The sequence below is a fragment of the Ovis aries genome, chromosome 3, assembly GCF_016772045.2.
Source record: "Ovis aries strain OAR_USU_Benz2616 breed Rambouillet chromosome 3, ARS-UI_Ramb_v3.0, whole genome shotgun sequence".
Classification (NCBI taxonomy): domain Eukaryota; kingdom Metazoa; phylum Chordata; class Mammalia; order Artiodactyla; family Bovidae; genus Ovis; species Ovis aries.
Window position 1 is genome coordinate 44891191 of NC_056056.1, and position 24305 is coordinate 44915495.

Here is a 24305-nt window from a genome sequence, read left to right on the forward strand (position 1 = left end):
TTCCTGCTAATTGCCAGCTTGTAAACTTAATTGGACTATCTCCCTGGGCACTGTTCCTAAATCAATTAGGCAATGAGTTGGCTGTCACCTCTTTTTCCCAAGTAGGTCTCTTGGAAGAGAATTATCCAATAGAAGTCAAGCATTCAAATGAAAAGGTGATAACTTCTGCAACTGACATTTATCATTTAAATTTTATTTTCATTATGACTTATAAGATTTATAGAATAGGGAAATTTTACAGTCTTACACGGTCTTTAAAAGAACAAAACATGGAGTTTCCCAGGATTTTTGAGAATGAAGTGTTTTTGAGATTTTTGAGAAGATTATTGTTTATTATATATTATTTTTCCTAGGAAGAGTAGATTCCTTGAAACAGTATATTCCAGCTAACAGATCTTTTTCTTTCTTTCTTTTTTTTTTTTTTTAAAGAAAACCCTGTTTAAAGAACAGATTTTTCTTAGGATCTGCTACTAAATACATCCAGAAATTTTAATATACTTCTTGAATTAACACAGTGCTGATTCTGGGCATCCATGTGGAATTTTCATGTATAATTCAAGTTACTGCATATATAAACAGGTAGTTTCATGTGCAGTTTCCCCACTAGAGAGCATTTATGAGATGTTTTTCATATGCTTGTTATGCAAGCCTTTGGAAATTTTGACATGAAAGGTGTAGCGTACAATTTAAGAAGCTGAGATAGATCATAGTTTAAAATAGAATGCTGTCATATGTAAACGTGTCAGTGGCTGCTGCCAATATGCTAAGATTTTTGGAGTCTGACTCTTAGAATAGGTCAGTTAGTGTAATGTTGAAGGAAAACTCTGTTGAAGGCTAGAGCTTCCATTCTAAATCCTTATAATTATCACACAAATGCCACTGGAGGTTAAAAGGCCATCACCACTGTTACTATAAGAATGTGAAAAACTAACATGTCTTCCTCAGGAGGGAGCAAGAGGTGTCATCCTTCTAGGTAGAGGCAGTATGTAATCAGAATTTCTTTACCTAACAATCATTATTCATATTTCCATATATGTAAACTGGGATTAATTTTAAAAAGAGGAGTTCCTAGTTCTATTTCTTAGATAATAAAGCTTTTCCATTCTCTTCATCACCTTTTCCAACTTTCACTGCTCTCTTTAAACTCATGTGATCAGCTTCTTGCCCTTTCAACAGAGAATCTCCCCTTTTAATAGATACTTCATTGACTTTATCTGCTCCTCACCACCCACCCAACCACTTACCTCCATGTAATAAATCTTTTCAGTTTCAATTCAGTGGGATAGGAGCCTGCCTTTTACCTACGACTAGTTCCACGCTGGATCCCACAGCATTCCCCTTGACGCCTTTACTCTGTCACCTTCCCCACTCTCCCCATGAATCTTGCTACATCAGCAGGCTCAGGCCCAAGCCACACCATGAAACAAAGCAACATACATCTGTTCCTTAAAATTGTTTCCCCTCTGTTATTAATCAAATGTTCACCGTCGTTTCACAGTCAAGCTCTTAATAGAATAGTGAACACTGAATTTCTCTGCTTCTTCGCCCCCATTCCCCCTCACAGCACCACCTTCTGGCTCTTCTCTTCAATCTTCTCCTGGAGCTGCTCTTGGAAAGTTCACCAGTGACTTCCTACTTGATACACATATTTTTCTTCAGTTACTTGATGACTTTTCAGCATTTGATGGCTCCTGACCACATTACCATCAAATTCTCATTGTTCTTGCCTTCTGTGACTCTCAATGCAACTTTCTGGCACTTTTTTATGCTCTTCTTCTGCCTCCTCATGAAAATATTCAGGCTCTCCAAGGTTCCATCTTTAGCTCCCCTCCCATTTTATGCAAAATGAGAGTTTCTTTCTTTATTTTTTTAAATTATTTTTAATTTTTAAATTTTAATTGAAGGCTAATTACTTTACAATATTGTAGTGGTTTTTGCCATACATTGACATGAATCAGCCATGGGTGTACATGTATTCCCCATCCTGAACTCCCCTCCCACCTCCTTCCCCATCCCATCCCTCAGGGTCATCCCAGTGCACCAGCCCTGAGCACCCTGTCTCATGCATCAAACCAAGAGTTTACTTTTTATTTTGGTATCCTGTCTCTGACTTCAGCCTAGGCCACTGCTCTCCACACCCACATGTTAACCTAGCCTACAGGAAACCTACCCCTTGAGTCTGCACAACTGCCTCAGATTTATTATGTGCAAACTTGAAGTTGTCATCTTTCTCCCTGCTTTTCCTCCTGTGTATTTCAGTTTAAGGGATGTTATAGTTATTTAGATGGACAGAATTACAAGTTAGAAATCATCCTAGAATCCTCCCTCATTCCTAACGCCATATCCAGTCAGCAATGAAATGCCATCAGTTCTGAGGTTTTGTTCTGTCACTCAATCGTGTCTGACTCTTTTGACCCCAAGAACTGCAGCATGCCAGGCTTCCCTGTCCTTTACTATCTCCTGGAGTTTGCTCAAACTCATGTCCATTGAGTCGATGATGTCATCTAACCATCTCATCCTCTGTTGCCCCCTTATCTTCAATCTTTCCCAGAATCAGGGTCTTTTCCAATGAGTTGGATCTTCACATCAGGTGGCCAAAGTATTGGAGCTTCAGCATCAGTCCCTCTAGTGAATATTCTTGGTTGATTTCATTTAGGATTGACTTATTTGATCTCCTGGTTGTCCAAGGGACTCTCAAGAGTCTTTTCCAGCACCACAGTTCAAAAGCATCAATTCTTTGGTGCTCAACCTTCTTTATGGTCCAGCTCTCACATCCATACATGACTACTGGAAAAACCATAGCTTTGACTAGATGGACCTTTGACCACAAAGTGATATCTCTGCTTTTTAATACAACGTCTAGCTTTGTCATAGATTTTCTTCCAAAGAGCAGGTGTCTTTTAATTTCATAGCTGTAGTCACTGTCCACATGATTTTGGAGCCCAAAATGGAGTCACTCTTTCAATGGTTTCCCCATCTATTTGCCATGAAGTGATGGAATTGGACGCCATGATCTTAATTTTTTGAATGTTGAGTTTTAAGCCAGCTTTTTCACTCTCCTCTTTCACTTTCATCAAGAGGCTCCTTAGTTCATCTTAGCTTTCTACCATAAGGGTGGTATCATCTGATTGTCTGAGGTTATTGATATTTCTCCTGGAAATCTTGATTCCCACTTGAGCTTAATCCATCCTGGCATTTCTCATGATGTACTCTGCATATAATTTAAATAAGCAGGGTGACAGTATACAACCTTGACGTACTCCTTTCCCAATTTTGAACCAGTTTGTTGTTCCATGTCTGGTTCTAAGTGTTGCTTCTTGACCTGCATACAGATTTCTCAGGAGGCAGGTAAGGTGGCCTGGTATTCCCATCTCTTTAAGGATCTTCCACAGTTTGTTGTGATCCACACAATCAAAGACTTTAGTGTCATCAATAAAGCAAAAGTAGATGTTTTTCTTGAATTATCTTGCTTTTTTTTATGATCCAGTAGATGCTGACAATTTGATCTCTGGTGCCAAATCCAGCTTGTACATCTGGAAGTTCTCAGTTCACATACTGTTGAAATCTACCTTGAAGGATTTTGAGCATTACCTTCATTAATTGCATGTGAAATGAGTGCATTTGTGCCGTAGTTTGAACATTATTTTACATTGCCGTTCTTTGGGATTAAAATGAAAAATGACCTTTTCCAGTCCTGTGGCCACTGCTGAGTTTTCCAAATTTGCTAACATATTGAGTACAGCATTTTAACAGCATCATCTTTTAGGATTTGAAATAGCTCAACTGGAATTCCATCACCTCCGCTAGCTTTCTTTGTAGTAATGCTTCCTAAGGCCTACTTGACTTCACATTCCAGGATGTCTGGCTCTAGGTAAGTGATCATACCATCGTGGTTACCTGGGTCATTAAGGCCTTATTTGTACAGTTTTCTGTATGTTTGCTACCTCTTCTTAATATCTTCTGCTTCTGCTAGGTCCATTCCATTTCTCTCCTTTATTGTGCCCATCTTTGCATGGAATGTTCCCTTGGTATCTCTGATTTTCTCAAAGAGATCTCTAGTCTTTCCCATTCTATTTTTTCCCTGTATTTCTTTGTACTGTTCACTTCTGTAGGCTTTCTTATCTCTCCTTGCTATTTTTTGGAACTCTGCATTAAGATGGATATATCTTTCCTTTTCCCTTTTGCCTTTCACTCCTTTCCCCACTGCTGGTAAGGCTTCCTCAGACAACCATGTTGCTTTTTTTGCATTTCTTTTTCTTGCTTATGGTTTTGATCACCACCTCCTGTGCAGTGTTATGAACACCCCTGCCTTAGTTCTTCAGGCACTCTGTCTACCAGCTCAAATCCCTTGAATCTGTTTGCTACTTCCTCTGTATAATCATAAGGGATTTGGTTTAGGTCACACCTGAATGGCCTAGAGGTTTTCCCTACTTTATTCAATTTAAGTCTGAATTTGCCAATAAGGAGTTCATGATCTGAACCACAGTCAGCTCCCGGTCTTCTTTTGCTGACTGTATAGAGCTTCTCCATCTTTGGCTCCAAAGAGTGTAATCAATCTGATTTTGATATTGATCATCTGGTGATGTCCATGTGTAGTGTTGTTAGAAGAGGGTATTTGCTATGACCAGTGTGTTCTTTAGGCAAACCTTGGCAAAATGAAGCCTTTGCTCTGCTTCATTTTGTACTCCAAGGCCAAACTTGTCTGTTACTCCAGGTATCTCTTGACTTCCTGCTTTTGCCTTCCAGTCCCCTATGATGAAAAGGACATCACTGCCTAAAACATCTCATTCTATTCAGCCTTGCTGTGATTACCTTAAATCTAGACCTTCCCTATTGTACCATGATCAAGCAGTGGCCCTCTGTCTGTAATGGTCTGCCTTCCAATCTTCCCCACCTACTGCTCAATTAATCCCCTTAACTGCCACCAGAGTGCACATCTGTTCATAGATTTGGCTTCCCTGGTGGTAAAGATTCTGCCTGCAATGCAGGAGTCCCTGGTTTGATCCCTGGGTCAGGAAGATGCCCTGAAGAAGTGATTGGCTCTCCACTCCAGTATTCTCCGTGGAGAATTCCATGGACACAGAAATCTGCTAGGCTACAGTCCATGGGGTTGCAAAGAGTTGGACATGACTGAGTGACTGACACTTTGACTTTTCTCTTTACTGCAGCTTGAAATCCTTCAGTAGTTAATAAGCCCTGTCTGTCTCCCAGGCTTCATCTCTCAGCTCTGCTGCCTTAGGAGCTTCCCAATCACAGCATGTGCTCTCACACTCCTCTTTCCATAGTGTGATTATTCCATCTACTTAGAGTGCTCCAACAATGTGCTTACAACACCTGCAAAGTTAGGAAAAGGTTAAATGTCAAAGTGGTGATATTAAACAAATTAAAGCTAACTTCTTCCCTCTCAGAGGATTTTGAAAATCATGGGCAGTATTACGTATGTATCTGTCACTTCGTCTAAACAGCAAGTAATATGATTTTTTTCTCAGAATTTTTGTAAGAAGTATGTGTTCTTTAAAAGAGTTATTTTTAATAAGTTATTTAAAGTTTACTTTACCAACGTGGTAATTGGTGGCCATTTACTGCTGGAAGAAAATGTCAGGTACTTGATTAGATACCTAGTCATCTTAAAACTGGATCTCGTGTCATTTGAGATGGATTGCTGTTCCAGACAGCATTCTGCTTTCTTCATACAAAGATGATGACAGATTTTTAAATCAAGTTTTTCAAGTGTAATTTACAAATAAATTATACCTATTTTAAATGTATAGATCAATGAGTTTTGGCAAATATGTATATCCTCATGATTACCAGAGACTGTTGAAGGGCACAAAGCATTGTGTGCCCGAGGAACCAGGAGAAAGGAGAAATGACCCCACAAGAGGCTGAGCCAGACCTGCCTATGAGTGATGCAGGGTCTCCTGCAGAGGTGTGTGTCAACAGTGGCCTGCTGTGTGGTCCTGGGAGGGGCGTGTTGGCAAAAGTCCGTTTGGAGGTCACATTTAGCCCTAACATAGAGTCTGTAGTCTCAGAATAGGGTCACCTCAGGCCAAACAACTAATGGGATTGCGGGGACACAGCCCCACCCATCAGTAGAAAATTGGATTAAAAATTTACTGAGCATGACCCTGCCCAGCAGTCCAAGACCAAGTTTTCCCCACAGTCAGTCTCTCCCATTCAGAAGAGATTCTGGCAATGCCAAAGAATGTTCACACTACCACACAATTGCACTCATCTCACATGCTAGCAAAGTAAGACTCAAAATTCTCCAAGCTAGGCTTCAACAGTATGTGAACCGAGAACTTCCAGATGTTCAACCTGGATTTAGAAAAGGCAGAGGAACCAGAGATCAAATTGCCAACATCCGTTGGATCATTGAAAAAGCAAGAGAGTTCCAGAAAAACATCTACTTCTGCTTTATTGACTACACCAAAGCCTTTGACTATATGGATCACAACAAATTGTGGAAAATTCTTAAGAGATGGGAATACCAGACCACCTGACCTGTCACCTGAGCAGTCTGGTCTTCAGCCCCATGTACTAGGGGGGCAGAAGTACAAATATTCATGACATAGAATACTACATACCAATTTAAATTGGCTTTTAAAGATTATCATCTTCAATTACTAATGATTATTCAGTTTACTTCAGTCATTCAGTCATATCTTTAAGACCCCATGGACTGCAGTACGCCAGGCTTCCCTGTCCATCACCAACTCCCGGAGCTTACTCAAACTCATGTCCATCGAGTCGGTGATATCTCATCCTCTGTTGTCCCCTTCTCCTCCCGCCTTCAATCTTTCCCAGCATTAGGGTCTTTTCTAAGAAGTCAATTCTTCGCATCAGGTGGCCAAAATATTGGAGTTTCAGCTTCAACATCAGTCCTTCCAGTGAATATTCAGGACTGATTTCCTTTAGGATGGACTGGTTTGATCTCCTTGCAGTCCAAGGGACTCTCAAGAGTCTTCTCCAACACCACAGTTCAAAAGCATCAATACTTTGGCATGCAGCTTTCTTTATAGTCCAACTCTCACATCCATACACGACTACTGGAAAAACCAGTAGTCTGTGAATCAAGGTATATTGGACATGGTCAAGCAGGAGATGACAAGAATGAACATCAACATCTTGGGAAACTAAAATGGAACAGGAATGAGTGAATGTAATTCAGATAACCATTATGTCTACTGTTATGGGCAAGAATCCCTTAGAAGAAATGAAGTAACCCTCACAGTCAACTGAAGAGTCTGAAATGCAATACTTGGGTGCAGCCTCAAAAATGACAGAATGATCTTGGTTCGTTTCCAAGGCAAACCCAACAGTATCACAGCAATCCAAGTCTGTGCCCCAACCAGGAATGGCAAAGAAGCTAAAGCTGAATGATTTCTATGAAGACCTACAAGACCTTCTGGAATGAATACCAAAAACAACGATGTCCTTTTCAGTGTGGGGGATTGGAGTGCAAAAGTAGGAACTCAAGAGAGACCTGGAGGAACAAACAAGTTTGGCCTTGGAGTACAAAATGAAGCAGCACAAAGACTAACAGAGTTTTACCGAGAGAATGAAGTGGTCATTGCAAACACCCTCTGCCAGCAACCCAAGAAACAACTTTACACATGAACATCATCAGATGGTCAATACAGAAATCACATTGATACATTCTTTGCAGTTGAAGATGGAGAAGCTCTATAGAGTAGGCAAAACAAGACCTCTAGCTGACTGTGGCTCAGGTCATCAGTTCCTTATCGCAAAATTCACGCTTAAATTGAGGAAAGTAAGGAAAACCACAAGACTGTTCAGGTAAGACAAATCCCTTATGGTTACACAGTGGAGGTGGCGAATACATTCAAGGGATTAGATCTAATAGAGTGCCTCAGGAACTACAGACAGAGGTTTGTAACATTGTATGGTGGCAGTGACCCAAACCATCCTAATGAAAAGGAAATGCAAGAAGGCAAAGTGATTGTCTGAGGAGGCCTTACAAATAGTTGATAAAACAAGAGAAGTGAAAGGCAAAGGAGAAAAGGGAAAGATATACCCATCTGAATGCAAAGTTCCAAAGAATAGCAGTGAGGGATAAGAAAGCCTTCTTAAGTGAATAAAGCAAAGAACTAGAGAAAAACAATAGAATTGCAAAGACTAGAGATCTCTTCCAGAAAATTGGAGATACCGAGGGAACATTCCATGCAAATATGGGCACAGTAAAAGAAAACGGCAAGGACCTAAGAGAAGCAGAAGATATTAAGAAGAGGTGCCAAGAATATACCGAAGAACTATACAAAACAGATCTTAATGACCCAGATAACCACAATGTTTGGTCACTCACCTAGAGCCAGACATCCTGGAATGTGAAGTTAAGTGGGCCTTAGGAAGCATTGCTACAAAGAAAGCTAGTGGAGGTGATGGAATTCGAGCTGAGTTACTTCAAGTCCTAAAAGATGATGCTGTTAAATTGCTGCACTCAATATGCTAGCAAATTTAGAAAAGTAAGCTGTGGCCACAGGACTGGAAAAGGCCAGTTTTCATTATAATCCCAAAGAAAGGCAATAAAGATTGTTCAAACTACCGTACAGTTCACTGATTTCACATGCTACCAAGATTATGCTAAAAATCCTTCAAGCTAGCCTTCAGCAGTTCATGAACTGAAAACTTTCAAATGTATAGCTGGATTTAGGAAAGGCAAAGGAACCAGAAATCAAATTGCTAACGTCCACTATGTCATAGAAAAAGCAGGGGAATTCCAGAAAACTATCTATTTCTGCTTCATTGACTACACTAAAGTCTTTGACTGTTGATCACAACAAACTGTAGAAAATTTTTAAAGAGATGGGAATCCCAGACCACCTTAGCTGCCTCCTGAGAAACCTGTATGCAGGTCAAGAAGCAACAGTTAGGAACAGATACAGAACAATGGACTGTTTAAAAATTGGGAAAGGAGTATCTCAAGGCTGAATATTGTCACCCTTCTTATTTAACTTCTGTGCAGAGTACATCATGCAAAATGTCGGGCTGGATGAATCAGAAGCTGGAATCAAGATTGCTGGGAGAAATATAAGCAACGTCATATATGCAGATGATACCACTCTAATGGAGCTTCCCAGATGGAGCTGGTGATAAAGAACCTGCCTGCCAATGAAGGAGGCATAAGAGATATGAGTTCAGTCCCTGGATTGGGACGATCCCCTGGGGGCAGGTATGGAAACCCACTCAAATATTTTTGCCTGGAGAATCCCATGAAAAGAGGAACGTGGCAGGCTGCAGGCCATTGGGTCACACAAAGTTGGACAGGTCTGAAGTGACTTAGCATGCACACACCACTATAGTGGCACAAACTGAAGAGGAACTAAAGAGCCTCTTGATGATGTTGAAAGAGGAGAGTTAAAAGGCTATCTTAAAACTCATATAGTCATATAGTCTTTATGGACCTATATAGTTATATAGGTTCATATAGTCATATAGGTCCATATAGCCAAAGCTCTGGTTTTTCCAGTAGTCATGTACAGATGCGAGAGTTGGACCATAAAGAAGGCTGAGCACTGAAGAACTGATGCTTTTGAACTGTGGTGCTGCAGAAGACTCTAGAGTCCCTTAAACAATAAGGAGATAAAGCCAGTCCTAAAGGTAATCAACCCTGAATATTCACTAGAAGAACTGATGCTGAAGCTGAAGCCTCAGTACTTTGGCCTCCTGATGCAAAGATATGACTCACTGGAAAAGACTGAGAGCAGGAGAAGAGGGCAACAGGGGATGAGATGGTTAGATGGCATCACCGACTCAATGGTCATGAGTTTCAGCAGACTCTGGGAGATAGTGAAGGACAGGGAAGCCTGGCATGCTTTAGTCCATGCGGTTGCAAAGAGCTTAACACCACTTAGAGACTGAACAACAATGTGATTACCACCATAATCAAGATGTAAAACATTTCCATCACCCTCAAAATCCTCTCAAGCCCCTTTGCAGTCAGTCCCTGCCTCCCTCAAAGCTAAAGCACATTGATCTGTTGTCTGTTATTACAAGTTAGATCTGCTTTTTCTAGAATTTTCATAGAAGTAGACTACTAATTGGTACTCGTTTGTATCTGGCTACTTTCACTCAGTATTAATCTTTGTGAATTTTCCATATTGGTGTGTATATCTGTAAATTTTCATTTACATTATTGAGTAGTATTCCATTATATAGAGATATCACAATCTGTCTTCACATGTTGACAGGCATTTTAGTTGTTTCCAGTTTTAGCCAGTTTCATTGAAAATGATCTGTTCTTTCATGTACTAGTCTTTGTATGGAGGTCTATTCTGATTTCTTTTGGGAAGAACCGTGGAACTAAGCACTACTCTAAGTTTAATTTAAGAGGAAAATAGTTTGGAGTTCCAGTTACTCCACATCTTCACTAAAACTTGGCATTATTGATATTTTTAATTTTAGCCACTGTAGTAGGTGTAGTTGGTGTTAGTTGGCATTTCCCTGATGAACCTTGGAGTTGTTCATCTTTTATGTGCTTATTGCCATATATCTTCTCTGATGAAGTAAATCTTCAAATCTTTTGCCCCAGTTGAACTGGATTGTTTTTTATTGAATCATACGTTCTTATATATTCTGAACACAAGTTCTTTTTTGGATACTAGATTTTAGGTGCAGAAGTGTTTAGTTTTGATGAAAGCCAGCTATTAGATTTTTTTAAATTTATGACTTGTATTGTTTGTCTTATCAAAATAGTCTTTGTCTGACCCTTTTTTCTTCTAGAAATTTTATTATTTTAGCTCCTACAATTAGGTTTATTGACTAACTCAAGTTAATTCTTTGTATATGGTGTGAGTTGAAATTAATTTTTAATATGAATATAGCATTCTATTCATACTAAGTCAAACAAGTATAATCAAAATGTCATAAATTTTTTCATTAGACAAAAATTCATAAGTTTTCTAAAACATATATATTATACATATTTTAAACAAGAGATGGAGTAATTGAAAAACCTAAAGTAAATGAAATCAGAGCACTGAATATGAAATAGAAAAAGTTAAACAAACTAGATAAAAGTAAAAGATCTTCATATAGTTCAGTTGTTTTTGAATATGGCTGATCATTACAAAAATATCTGGAGCTCTGGAGGAAAAAAAGCAATACCTAGGCATTTGTATTTTTCAGAACACTCCAAAGTAATTCGGATATGCATCTAGATTTTAAAAAGTGATTACAGGTTTTTCTATTAAACTGTAGTTTTGGTGATAATAGAGTTCTTTCATTTTTCTGTGGACCAATCATGATACTATGGTATTAAGTAACTAATAGTTATGGCATCACAATAATAAAACATGTTTATCAATTTTCACAGTCAATAGCCAGACAAAAAATAAAAGATAGTTATAGCTGCAAGCCAACAAGGCTCCTGCTTCCAAAATGCAGCAATAGGATAGGCATATGATAATAGTTATAGACATTGTGGGTCAGAGGATAAAGCGTCTGCCTGCAATACACGAGACCTGGGTTTTATCCCTGGTTTAGGAAGATCCCCTGGAGAAGGAAATGGCAACCCACTACAGTATTCTTGCCTGGAGAATCCCATGGACAGAGGAGCCTGGCGGCCTGCAGTCCATGGGGTCGCAAAGAGTCAGACACGACTGAACAACTTTACACACATAGCTGCAAGCCATAATGGGAACATGATTAACCTAAACAATATAAAATCATCACATACAGTTTGGAGGGGTCAAGCAGAGTGATGTAAGTGGAAGTGCTTACATGCACATTTTTCATACACCCAGGTAGTCTATGTTTTTTGGTTGGTGCATTTAATCCATTTACATTTAAGGTAATTATCAGTATGTATGATTGTGTTACCATTTTCTTCATTGTTTTGGATTTATTTTCTGTAGGTCTTTCCCTTGTCTTGTGTTTCCTGCCTAGAGAAGTTCCTTTAACATTTGTTGTAAAGCTGGTTTGGTGGTCCTGAATTCTCTTAACTTTTGCTTGTCTGTAAAGCTTTTGATTTTTCCATCAAATCTGAATGAGAGTCTTGCTGAGTAGAGTATTCTTGGTTGTAGCTTCTTCCCTTTCATCACTTTAAATATATTGTGCCATTCCCTTCTGGCTTGTAGAACTTCTGTTGAGAAATCAGCTGTTAGCCTGATGGGAGTTACATTGTATGTTATTTGTCATTCTTCCCTTATTGCTTTTAATAGTTTATCTTTGTCAGTTTTAATTACTATGTGTCTTGGTGTGTTCCTCCTTGGGTTTTTCCTGCCTGGGACTCTGTGCTTCCTGGACTTGGTTGACTATTTTCTTTCCCATGTTAGAGAAGTTTTCAACTATTATCTCTTCAAATATTTTCTCAGGTTCCTTCTCTCTCTCTTCTCCTTCTGGGACCCCTGTAATGTGAATGTTGGTGTGTTTAATGTTGACCCTGAGGTCTTTTAGATTGTCTTCATTTCTTTTTATTCTTTTTCCTATATTCTGTTCTATGGCAGTGATTTCCACCACTCTGTTCTTCAGGTCGTTTATCCCTTCTACCTCAGTTATTCTGTTGTTGATTTCATCTCATGTGTTATTCATCTGTTTGTTCTTTAATTTTTCTAGGTTTTGGTAAACATTTTTTGGATCTTCTTTTGTTTTCTCAATATTCTGGATCATCTTCACTAACATTATTTTGAATTTTGTTTCTGGAAGTTTGCCTATCTCCATTTCATTTATTTTTTTTTTTTCTGATATTTTACCTTGTCTCTTTATCTGGAACATAGCTTTCCACTTTTTCATCCTGACTAATTTTCTGTAATATGTTTTTTCTTCTAGCTGCCATGAGACTCCGGTTTTTCTTGCTTCTTTTGTCTGCCCTCTGATGGAGGAGGCTAAGAGGCTTGTGTCAGCTTCCTGATAGGAGGGACTGGTGGTGGGGAAAATGGGGTCTTGCTCAATAAAGCTAATCCAATTATCTGCTGATGGGTGGGGTTGTGCTCCCTCCCTGATAGTCGTTTGGCCTGAGATGACCCAGTCCTGGGGTCTACAGGCTGTATGGTAGGGTTAACCTCCAAGAGGGCTTACACCATGGGGGACCTTCTCGACTTGCTGCTGCCAGTGCCCCCATCCCTAAGATGAGCCCCTGCCGACCCAGGCCTCCACAGGAGAACCTCTAACACTAACAAGGAAATTTTGATTCAGTCTCCTGTGGGGTCACTGCTCCTTTCCTCTGGGTCTTGGTGCATGCAAGATTTTGTTTGTGCCCTCCAAGACTGGAGTCTCTGTTTCCCCCAGTCCTGTGGAAGTCCAATAATCAAATTCCACTGGCCTTCAAGGTCAGACTCCCTGGGTATTTCCTGTCCCTTTGTCAGACCCCCAGGCTGGGAAGCCTGATGTTGGGTTCAGAACCTTCACAACAGTGGGAAAACTTCTTTGGTATTATTGTTCTGTGGTTTGTGGGTCACTCACCTGGTGGGTATGGGATTTGATTTTATCATGATTGTGCCCCTCCTACCATCTCCTTCCGGCTTCTTTGTCATTGGGCATTGGGCATCTTTTTTGGTATCTTTTATCCAGCATTCCTCTGTCAATGGTTGTTCAGAAGATAGTTGTAATTTTGGTGCTCTTGCAGAAGGAGATGAACTCATGTCCTCCTTCTCCATCATCTTGAACTGGAAGCCCACTTTAGTATTCTTGCCTGGGAAATCCCACGGACAGAGAAGCTGGCTGCTATAGTCAATAGGGTTGCAAAGAGTCAGACACAGCTGAGCAACTAACGATGGTAGGAGGTTGAAGAAGTCCCCTTCGATTCCTAGTCTCCTGGGTTTATGTTTTCTTGAGTGGATGTTCAGTTTTTTTCAAGTGCTTTTTCTGTATTAAAATGATTGTGTGATTTTTCTGATCATATAGTGAACTGATTAGTTTTCAGTTGGTTCAATGACTGTGTGTTTGTGGGATAAATCTTTTGTTCATGATATATTATCTTTTTAATACGTTGCTTAATTTAATATTCTGTTAAGGATTTTTGTATTTGTTTATGGGAGGTACTGACCTTTAGTTTTCTTTTTCTTCTGTAATGTCTGTCAGTTTTGGTCTCAATGTAATGGTGATATCATTAAATGCAATAGGAATCATTCCCTCCTCTTATATTTTGAGTTATGTAAAGGTGATATTATTTCTTCTCTTACTGTTTGAGACAGTTTACCAATGAAGTCATCTGTTTTTTTGTGTGTGAATGTTTAAAGGTTTTTAAACTTCACATCCAAATTTAAATAATACAGGATCATTCAGGTTATCTATTCTTATTTCTTCTTAAATGAGATTTGATAATTTGTGTCTTTCAAGGAATACATTTCATTTAAATTATATCTATAAAGTTAGTCATGTTATCCACTTACTATTTTTTAATGTCTGTGGGTCCTTTGATGATTATTCTTAATACTGAGAAGTGTATCTTCTCTTTTCCTCCATTTAGGCAGAAGTTGGTCAATTTTATACGTTGTTCCAAAGAACCAGCTTTTGTGTTCATTGGCTACTTTTTAAGTTTTTCTCTTTATCACCTTTTAAACAATTTGATTATGACTATATGTTAGCTTTTCCTCTCAATACATCAGTTATTTCTCATGTTAGAAGTATTAGGATATAGACAGACTCAGTAGATTTCAGATATTTTTGGTTGTCTTCAAAATTCTTAAACATTAATATGTACTGCAAAGGAATCACCCTGATTTATGAAGACTTCCAGCACTTTACTGTAGGATCATGAAGGCTTTCGGAGAAGGCAATGGTAACCCACTCCAGTACTCATGCCTGGGAAATCCCATGGACGGAGGAGCCTGGCTGCTGTCTGTGGGGTCGCACAGAGTTGGACACGGCTGAAGCGACTTAGCAGCAGCAGCAGCATGAAGGCTTTTGGACAGTAGCATTTGTTGATTCTGCCAGCACAAAAAGAATAGTAGAGTTTTATTGCTTAGTACAGTGGGGGTGCTGATCTAAGTCGCTTCAGTTGTGTCTTATTCTTTGAGACCCTGTGGATTGTAGCCCTCCATGCTATTATGTCCATGACGTTCTCCAGGCAAGAATACTGGAGTGGGTTGCCATTTCCACCCTCCAGAATAGTCAGGGTAATTCCCCAGATTCCTTATCAAGTTGAGTCCTGCTGATATAGTACAAGGTCTCATTTTTATATGACTTGAAGTTAATATCAATAATTTCAGGATCTTTCTCATGAGCTAATACATTTTTAAAAATTCTGAAACCTATAACTATTTCAGGTAAATGATGATGATGACAGTAATGAAGAGTTATAGTAGTATATTGTATACTTTACAGATTCCAAATAACTTCACATACATTTTCTCATTTAATTTTATGATTATTTGTATTGAGAAGTTTTTGTAGATTCACTCATACCAGTAAACGTTTGCAGAAGGAAAAAGATTTTACAAACAAATATTGTTTTAAAGCTTAAAAAAAAAACTTAAAAGGTGCTAGTGCTTATTGTCATGTAATTAAACAGAACTTGTTAGTTTCAAAAGAGGTCTTCCATATTTAAAAGATAAGATAAAATTCAAACAGAATGACTACCCCCCCACCCCCCGCTTTATTTGATGTTCTTATTTCTGTTAGCTTAGAAGTGAATTTTCTTTAGTTATGCAAGAGGACCAATAGCAAGATTAATTCTAATTATTTCTTTACTAATAATCATTTCTTTACAATAATCTTAAAAATGACAGAACGGTCTCTGTTCATTTCCAAGGCAAACCATTCAATATCACAGTAATCCAAGTCTATGCCCCAACCAGTAATGCTGAAGAAGCTGAAGTTGAATGGATCTATGAAGACCTACAAGACCTTCTAGAACTAACACTCAAAAAATATGTCCTTTTCATTATAGGGGACTAGCATGCAAAAGTAGGATGTCAAGAGATACCTGGAGTAACAGGCAACTTTGGCCTCAGAGTACAAAATGAAGTAGGGCAAAGGCTAATAGAGTTTTGCCAAGGGAAGGCACTGGTCATAGCAAACACCCTCTTCCAATAATATAAGAGAAGACTACACGTGGACATCACCAGATGGTCAATACTTTAATCAGATTGATTATATTCTTTGCAGCCAAAGATGGGGAAGCTCTATACCTTCAGGAAAAATAAGACTGGGAGCTGACTGTGGCTCAGATCACGAACTCCTTCTTGCCAAATTCAGACTGAAATTGAAGAAAGTAGGGAAAATCACTAGACCACTCAGGTGTGACCCAAATCAAATCCCTTATGATTAGTGGAAGTGACAAACAGATTCAAGGGATTAGATCTGACACAGTGCCTGAAGAAATATGGACGGAGGTTTGTGACATCGTACAGGAGGCAGTGATCAAGACTATCCCGAGAAAAAGAAATACAAAAAAGGCAAAATGGTTGTCTGAGAGGGCCTTGCTAATAGCTGTGGAAAGAAGAGAAGCTAAAGAAAAGCAGAATAGGATGTACCTATTTGAATGCACAGTTCCAAAGAAGAGCAAGGAGAGGTAAGAAAGCCTTCCTCAGTGATCAGTGCAAAGAAATAGAGGAAAACAATAGAATGGGAAAGACTAGAGATCTCTTCAAGAAAACTAGAGATACCGAGGAACCATTTCATGCAAACATGGGCTCAATAAAGGACAGAAATGGTAGGGACTTAACAGAAACAGAAGATATTAAGAAGAGGTGGCAAGAATACACAGAATACTATGCAAAAAGGGTCTTCATGACCCAGATAACCATGATGGTGTGATCACTCACCTAGAGCCAGACATCCTGGAATGCGAAGTCAAGTGGGCCTTAGGAAGCATCACTACTAACAAAGCTAGTGGAGGGGATAGAATTTCCAGCTGAGCTATTTCAAATCCTAAAAGGTGATGCTGTGAAAGTGGTGTACTCAATATGCCAGCAAATTTGGAATACTCAGCAGTGGCCACAGGACTGGAAAAGGTCAGTTTTCATTCTAATCCCAAAGAAAAGCAATGCTAAAGAATATTCAAACTATTGCACAATTTGTACTCATCTCACACTAGCAAAGTAATTCTCAAAATTCTCCAAGCCAGGCTTCAACAGTATGTGAACTGTGAACTTCCAGATGTTTAAGCTGGTTATAGAAAAGGCAGAGGAACCAGAGATCAAATTGCCAACATCCTTTGGATCATCTAAATAGCAAGAGAGTTCCGAAAAACATCTACTTCTGCTATATTGACCATGCCAAAGCCTTTGACTGTATGAATCACAACAAACTGTGGAAAATTCTGAAAGAGATGGAAATACCAGACCTGCTGACCTGCCTCCTGAGAAATCTGTATGCAAGTCAAGAAGCAACAGTTAGAAGTGGACATGGAACAGCAGACTGGTTTCAAATAGGGAAAGGATAATGTCAAGACTGTATATTGTCACCCTGCTTATTTAACTTATTTAACATGCAAAATGCCAGACTGGATAAAGCACAAGCTGGAATTAAGATTCCTGGGAGAAATAGCAATAACCTCAGATATGCAGACGACCCTTATGGCAGAATGCGAAGAACTAAGGAGCCTTCTGATGAAAGTGAAAGAGGAGAGTGAAAAAGTTGGCTTAAAACTCAATATTCAGAAAATGAAGATCAAGGCTTCAGGTCCCATTGCTTCATGGCAAATAGATGAGGAAACAATGGAAACAGTGAGAGACTTTATTTTGGGGGGCTCCAAAATCACTACAGATGGTGACTGCAGCCATGAAATTAAAAGATGCTTGCTCCTTGGAAGGAAAGCTATGACCAACCTAGATTTAAAAAAGCAGAGACATTGCTCTGCCAGCAAAGGTCTGTTTAGTCAAAGCTATGGTTTTTCCTAAGTCATGTATGGATGTGAGAGTTGGACTATAAAGAGAGCTACATGCCGAAGAATTGATGCTTTTGAACTGTGGTGTTGGAGAAGACTCTTGAGAGTCCCTTGGACTGCAGGAGATCCAACCAGTCCATCCTAAAGGAGATCAGCCCTGAATATTCATTGGAAGGACTGATGCTGAAGTTGAAACTCCAATATCTTGGCCACCTGATGTGAAGAACTGACTCCTTGGAAAAGACCCTGATGATAGGAAAGACTGAAGGCGGGGGGATAAAGGAACAACAGAGGATGAGATGGTTGGATGGCATCACTGACTCAATGGACATGAGTTTGAGCAAGCTCCAGGAATTGGTGATGGACAGGGAAGCCTGGCATGCTGTAGTCCATGGGATCGCAAAGAGTCAGATACCACTGAGTGACTGAACTGAACTGAATAATCATTAGTAATCAAAGATGATAATCTTTAAATGCCAATTTAAAATAAATTGGTATGTGGTATTCTATGTCATAAATATTCATGCGTTTTCCCACCAAGTACGTGTGGCTGAAGATCAAATGCAACTTAATCTGGTCAATAAGAATTGTTTTACATCAAAATTCTGTCTTTACGTATATACCACAGGGACTTCCCTGGTGGTCCAGTGGTTAAGACTTTGCCTTTCAATGCAGGAGACGTGGGTTTGATTCTTGGTCAGGGAACTAAGACCCCGTGAGGCAACTGAACCTACATGCCGCTCCTAAAGAAGCCATGTGCTTGTGCCACAGCTGCTGAGCCCACGTGCTCTGGAGCATGTGCACCATCACTAGAGAAGCCTGTGCACTGTGATGAAAAGACCGCGTTTCTCAGTGAAGATCCCCCACAGCTAAACACACACACACATACATACAGTAGAGGCCTAAATGACATATGGGAAATTCAGTTAGCTATTGTGATTTACCTAAAAGTTCTCACATTTATTCATTTTTAATCTAAACAGTTGATTATATAGAGTAAAAAGTTTTACTATATGGTGAATGGTAAGCATAAGCAAGATGGAGTTGGTAGGTGATACTTGAAGATTTGACCACAGTGCCATATATGACTATTGGTCCCCCCAAACCCCACGTTTCAAGCTCTTTATGCAAGAAAAGATCACTGTTTTTTTTTCCTTTCTAGAAAAGTTAAATGTAAATGTTTTTGTTATTTTTATTTTTAAATGATTCACTTGATTTTATATATTTTTGTGACAGGTATCTTCACACAAGGACGCCTGGGACTGGTAGACATCATCTTCCAGTATATTCACTATGATGAGATCTATGAGGCAATAAACATCCTGAGTAGTATGAACTGGGACAGTCTGGGCTATGAGTGCTTTATCAGCATGTGTGCCATTGTAAACCATCTTCTTAGACAAAAGCTCACTCCAGAGAGAGAAGGTCAGATTTTAAATATATTTCATAAGTGAGTTTTGTATATACATGAAATATGTTTTATTGAGTTGGTTATTTTTTGAGGATGCTTTGGAGTTGTATTACTGGAACTTAAAAGACAAAAATATTTATGCCCTATTAAACTGACAAAATCAGGTATCAAATAATTACTCCTATATGGTAACTTATTGTATAGTATTTGTCAACATAATAACTTTTCTGTATATACTTGTGTTAGAACTCACAATGAAGTCATTGCACATTTCAGACTAAGTGCATATGTAAAATATGCTCAGATTTTAAACTTTGATGAGGAATTTAATGTACTTTCTAGGGTTTGGAAGACAAAGGGTCCTAAACAAAAATCCTTATTTCTCCTTCACTCTAAACAGTAGTATTTCTCACATCCCAAGTTCTTTGTCCAGACAATAGACTTTACCACTGATTGTGTGTGTTTGTGTCTGTGTGTGACAGAGAGAGAATTACAGCTTAAGTTGTTCTTGTTTTCATTCTAACTTAGACTTCTAATCCCCCTCCTCCTTCTGGCTGCTTGGATTTCCTAACCTTCTGTAAATAAGTAATTTTGTCCATAGGATCTCAGATGTTTATTTGCAGAGAGAGATGAGACACTATAACCTCCCCGCCCCCCCAAAAAAAGGGGAAAAAAAAGTGCCATGTGGAATAATGAAATCAGTTTTTATATTTTCCAGTATATATTATTTTTATTATGAGTAATTTATTTACTTAATGCAAAATACATCTAAACATTCTTGAATTTGTATCTTTATTTCAAATGTTTGTGATTAACATTTACATTAATAGTGGGAAACCATGGCCAGTGAAGACGTTGCAGTAGGTGATTTACAAAGTAAAGAAAACAGGAAATATATCAAAAAGCCTTTATTGGAGAGCTTTTTCCCTCACTGTTTTCTTTCCATATTTATAGATTTTCTTATTCCATTTTTTCAATAGGTGATTTACAAAGTAAAGAAAACAGGAAATATGTCAAAAAGCCTTTATTGGAGAGCTTTTTCCCTCACTGTTTTCTTTCCATATTTATAGATTTTCTTATTCCATTTTATTACATTTCAAAGTAAACATGGTAGATAGTATTCTGTACCTAACCTTCTTTTTAGTAATTTTAGAGAAGAATAATCAGTAGAGCACCTGACCTGCCTCTTGAGAAGCCTATATGCAGGTCAGGAAGCAACAGTTAGAACTGGACATGGAACAACAGACGGGTTCCAAATAGGAAAAGGAGTATGTCAAGGCTGTATATTGTCACCCTGCTTATTTAACTTATATGCAGTGTACATCATGAGAAACGCTGGGCTGGAGGAAGCACAAGCTGAAATCAAGATTGCCAGGAGAAATATCAATAACCACAGATATGCAGATGACACCACCCTTATGGCAGAAAGTGAAGAGGAACTAAAAGCCTCTTGATGAAAGTGAAAGAGGAGAGTGAAAAAGTTGGCCTAAAGCTCAACATTCAGAAAACGAAGATCATGGCATCTGGTCCCATCACTTCATGGGAAATAGATAGGGAAACAGTGGAAACAGTGTCAGACTTTAGTTTTTTCGGCTCCAAAATCACTGCAGATGGTGATTGCAGCCATGGAATTACAAGATGCTTACTCCTTGGAAGAAAATTGTGACCAACCTAGATAGTATATTCAAAAGCAGAGACATTACTTCGCCGACTAAGGTCCATCTAGTCAAGGCTATGGTTTTTCCTGTGGTCATGTATGGATGTGAGAGTTGGACTGTGAAGAAGGCTGAGCGCTGAAGAATTGATGCTTTTGAAGTGTGGTGTTGGAGAAGACTCTTGAGAGTCCCTTGGACTGCAAGGAGATCCAACCAGTCCATTCTGAAGGAGATCAGCCCTGGGATTTCTTTGGAGGGAATGATGCTAAAGCTGAAACTCCAGTACTTTGGCCACCTCATGCGAAGAGTTGACTCATTGGAAAAGACTCTGATGCTGGGAGGGATCGGGGGCAGGAGGAGAAGGGGATGACAGAGGATGAGATGGCAGGATGGCATCATTGACTCAATGGACGTGAGTCTGAGTGAACTCCAGGAGATGGTGATGGACAGGGAGGCCTGGCGTGCTGCGATTCATTGGGTCGCAAAGAGCCAGACACGACTGAGCGACTGAACTGAACTGAACTGAATCAGTAAGAACATGTTCTTTCAAAAAGTCTGCATCATGAGGCTTGGCCTCAACTCATAGGAGGCCCATAGTATTTATTTAATGTTAATTGAATGTGCTTTTTGGAGGTAGTCCAACACATCTATGGAGATTCCAGTGCATCTGCAATGAGAAAATGCCTAGCACATGCTTGACCCACAGTGGGTACTCAATGGATATTAGTTAAAAATAAAAAGAAGAGTATAACTTCAGAATTTGGGGGCTCTAAGAGTACTGTAATATTTTCTCAAGTAGTTATTTGTTAGTATTGGTATACTCTCAAGATTAGGTAGATAGCAGGATCCCTAAAGAAAGCCTGTTGTGGTAAGCATAACCCATGTAAGAGATCATAAATTTACAGTTGAGGAAATATGAAGACAACAATATATTGACTCTTACTCAGAACACCATGAAATTGTTAGCACCTTAGTGAATTTGTGTTATATGATTCCTGTGCAGTAAGTAAGATTATTAGGGAATTCACAAATGGGTATTATCAGGTTCCTGCCTTAATAAAAGATATTATCAAGGAACCATATTGGGTGGATAGGGAAATAAAAAATTTGTATGATACACTAGGCTATTAAAATAAAATGCTTTCATGATGCTAGGTTATCAGAATATGTACATTTTAAGTAGGTGTATGCATTTTCCCCCAAGTAATTGCAAAACACTTTTCTAAAACATTCACAATTCTTCTCTGTTGAGATTTATTCTATCTGAATCTAACAAATTTGACATGGTAATTTGTTTCCTTTTATTAATGGAGCCCAGTGAGCTCTTTTATTTGTAGCTGGCACTGTGGTTATCTTCAAGATCTTCATTTCTGCCTCAAACATCAAGCTGGGCTATCTAATGAATCTGTAACTGTGCTGGGAGCTACAAGTATTCCATGTAGGCTCAAACATTTCAGATGTACGAAACATGCTGTCAAGAAAACAAGCAATGGCAAGAGAATCTGGCTTGTTTTCACAATGGCATTGCTGTATTCAATTTTAATCTAAATTGACTGCTGCTTTGAAAGAAAATACCCCCAAAGTTCATCTTACTTTACTGTCTAGATCTGAGATTAAAAAAAGAAATTACTAGCAGCTTAGCAAAGTCCATAGCAATTACTCTGATGAGGTATTTAATACTTTCAAACCCAAATATACCTAAAAGAGTTCTGCTAAATAAGGAATTGTTTATTCAACCTAGTGCTAGTAGTGCAAAAAAAAAAATATCAGTGGAATCCTACTGTGAGCTGTATTCTCATACAACTCTCACCATTATGGCAATTATATATTTCCCAGTTATTTCTTGGAGGTAACACAACCCCACTGGCATGTCTTGGCAAAAGTGTAGATTAGACAAAGAGTGCCCTTTTCTCCCAATCACTAGCCCTTTGGCTTATCAAACCTGCTCTCCGGTCCTTCTTTCCTATCAGGAAGTCAGTTGACCAGAGTAGATTAGCATGGGATCCCTCCCAGGGATGTTAGCTTTCACCCTTGGACAAAACCAAGGGTATTGTGTTGTTTAGGACAGTATTTAGTAAATGGAGGGGGATTTTTGATCTTTAAGTTGTAACAAAGAAATATTATTACTCCAATAAGTCTTTTCTATTTGCCTTATTTTTAAAGATATTTCTAAGACTGACTTCAATGCCTAATGTAGTAAGACTAGTTTTCTCCTTTCAGCTAAAGAGAGTAAATGTTGTGTACACTGAGTTGATTTTACTGGAAATACTAGTTTCAAACTGTGTTACTCCGATGAGTCACTGTTTTAATTATCCATTTGTGGTGAGAGGTTGATTCATTATGGATTTCTTCAGTTGTGACAGCTTTTTGTTGCTCAGAGTCATTGTCAGCTTTGCTTCAAGTGAAAGTTTATACACAGGTTTGTTTTTGTACCGGCTGTCATATTTTAATTTCATCTTTTCCTGCAACAGGCTCACATTTCATCCAAGTTTGCAAAACCTGACTGACTGCAAACATGAGTATTCTGTTGTAATTGAAGGAGTTTCACTTGTTTTAGTGCTGCTATGTTTGAATTCCACAGCACAGCTTGAGGCAAGCCTTGGAACCTTCTATGCTCCAACAAGACCACTCCTGGATACGACTATATTAGAATACAGAGACCAGATCAGCAAATATGCAAGGAGATTCTTCCACCACTTGCTCAGGTAAATGATAACTTCGGATTAATTAGTGTCAGACTAATTACCTATTTAAGGAACCATCTTCTTTAATTAGAATATTCTGAAATATGTCTGTCTCTTTTCTAATAGTCTGTCCCTTAAGAGAAAAATAAATAAGCTCTTGATATTCTTTTGTTAATTTGTTCTTGTTTTCCTATTAAGGACTATACTGGAGTATCATTGAGGTCTTTTACATCATCAGTACACTTGAATAAAATTGTACCTTTAATATGAAAGCAAAAATTACCAGCTTTGTAAAGTTGTTTTAAAAATATAAATTGTACTCTTATCAGAGAAATGTTCAATTGCAGCTAAAATAAATGTGCTAAAAAGTTGTAAGACAGTCCGCTGGTTTGCTTTACTTTCAGAATTACTATAGAGAGATTTGTCCATTGTTTTCCTATATAATGTAGCAAGTTGCTAGCTTCACTGAGTCTCATTTTCTCGCCTTTAAATTCCTTTAATTCCTTTAGTCTTAAGGATTATATGAAAAAGTAGGTAATGTCAAGAAATTACTCTGAGACAGATACTGTAGAAGTTGAAGGAGAAGAATATAGAGCATATTCTCTATATATAAAATGAAAAAAATGAGTGGAAGATGAATGGATGGATGGAGATAAATAACTAGCCAGTTACTTTAGGGATACACCTAAATATATCAATGCTAGAAGTAAAAACAGGGAAGCGTTTAGAACAAAATTTAGGATATTGTGAAGTGGGTTAAGAGA

At 38.6% G+C, this 24305-nt stretch overlaps 1 protein-coding gene across 10 annotated transcripts in view; it reads left to right on the forward strand.

The window, feature by feature from the left end:
* WDPCP (WD repeat containing planar cell polarity effector) overlaps positions 1 to 24305 on the forward strand; it is a 727433-nt gene that overhangs the window by 455174 nt on the left and 247954 nt on the right. For all 10 annotated transcript variants that reach the window (XM_060412062.1, XM_060412070.1, XM_060412069.1 and 7 more), the window contains 2 exons: positions 19028 to 19216; positions 23439 to 23562. In XM_060412062.1, coding sequence (XP_060268045.1) covers positions 19028 to 19216; positions 23439 to 23562 — 313 coding nt within the window. The remainder of the gene's footprint in view (positions 1 to 19027; positions 19217 to 23438; positions 23563 to 24305) is intronic.